At 44.2% G+C, this 1799-nt stretch overlaps 1 protein-coding gene across 1 annotated transcript; it reads left to right on the top strand.

Moving 5' to 3' along the window:
• The first annotated feature begins 597 nt into the window (after positions 1-597).
• LOC115229537 lies at positions 598-1344 on the top strand. The gene has a single exon (XM_029799869.1). The coding sequence runs from the start codon at positions 598-600 to the stop codon at positions 1342-1344; it is 747 nt and encodes a 248-aa protein (XP_029655729.1).
• Positions 1345-1799: the final 455 nt, after the last annotated feature.

The raw sequence follows: 1799 nt of genomic DNA, 5'->3' as shown, positions 1-1799 counted from the left end.
CCAAAGGATTCATCTGCGTGGCTAAACCACTTTTCACAAAGGAGATCATTGACCTCATAAAAGAGAGACTGGCAATAAAGAGGAATGGCGTCCGGGACTCCAACTCGGGCTCCAGATTATCAAGTATTAACGGGATAATCACTGACCACATTCTACAAAACAAAAGAGCCAGGTGGAATGAGTTTGTATCTAGACTGGATCATCGTACCGAGCCAAATAAATTTTGGAACGCATTGAAATCTATTTCTTCCGGACAGACCTTACACACTTCCACTCTGGGATAAATAAACGCCTCCGCTCGAAGTCATTTCGAGAACAAGCGGATGACATTATGTCCCACTACAGCTCTATCTGTCAGATCAACATGGACAGATCAAATCGTGTACATATATTGAATCCCCCTCCGTCACCAAACTTCTCTCCGATCAAGATAGACTGGATGGACATACGTGCTCTAATCTTGAATGCTAAGAATTTGCCGGCAAAATGCCCAGACTGAATATGCATTCATCATCTAAAAAACCTTGGGGCGAATGAACTTCGAGCCATCACGGACATCTTTCAAACTTCATTGAACGTTGGATATGTCTCCATGTTATGGAAACAATCAACTATAATCCCAACACTCAAGCCGAACAAGGATCCTCGGGACCCAGGTTCTTTCCGGCCCATCTCTTTGCTTTGTGCCGCTTCGAAAGTTTTGGAGAGATTCATTTTGAATCACATATATCCGCACACATCAACCTGTCTAGATCCCAACATGGTTTCCGCCCATCCCACTCTACTTCTAGGCACCTAACAAAACTAACGGACTTCATTGTGGATGATTTTAACAACAACAAACCACCACTTCGCACAATTCTGGCTTCGATCGACATCCCAAAACCCTTCGAAAAGACCTCCCGTCATATTCTTTCAGACAAGATTACAGCGACGAGCATTCCTCCAATAATTCAAAAATGGCTCAATTCAAAAATGGTAAGACTGAGTCGCACTTTATTCATGTCGAGGATGTCACACGCGCGTTACTTACCGAATGGAGTCCCGCAAGGATCGGCCCTCTCCCCGGCCTTGTTTAACCTCCGCCTGAGCAGTTTACCTGAGCTGGAAGACACTTTGATCCTGTCTTATGCTGATGTTTTGATCTTGGCGGCTCGGGACAAGAAGATTTCAACTGCTTCCACACGCCTACAAACTCATCTGGATTTATTGGAGTCTTGGCTTGTAACCAACCACCTCTCACCCTCTCCCTTCAAGTCCAGTGTTACGTTGTTCACCAGTGACCGTCGCCAACTAGACCAGCATCCAGAGTTGAAAATCTTTGGAGAACGCCTCCCCATCTGAAAAACTCCGAAAATCCTGAGAGTGACCAACGACCAATGTCTTACCTTCTCCTCTCATGTTGACCACATAATCAAAAAAGTAAAAAAAAGAGGAATGCCCTCCGTGCAGTGGCCGGATCCTCCTTCGGTCAAGACAAAGAAACGCTAAGAATAATCTATAAAAAAATATGTCAGGACCTCCCTTAACTACGCTAGCTTCGCTTGGGGCTCCTCTCTTTCATCCAGCAACATTCAAAAACTCCAAGGATTCAAAATGGTGCTCTCCGAACAATTACCGGATGCATGTTATTCACTCCTTCCGACCATCTCCACTGGAAAACCACCATTCTCCCTGTTTTTATAAATACTATCTTTTAATCGTGCTTACACCTACTTCCGGATGATTGACATCTTGATAACTCGGGCTCAATTATTAGTGTAGTTCCGACTTTAATTAAAGCCGAAGAATTTTCATCT

Source organism: Octopus sinensis, unplaced genomic scaffold, assembly GCF_006345805.1.
Source record: "Octopus sinensis unplaced genomic scaffold, ASM634580v1 Contig12956, whole genome shotgun sequence".
Taxonomy (NCBI): Eukaryota; Metazoa; Mollusca; class Cephalopoda; order Octopoda; family Octopodidae; genus Octopus; species Octopus sinensis.
This window is presented reverse-complemented; position numbering and strand designations above follow the sequence as displayed.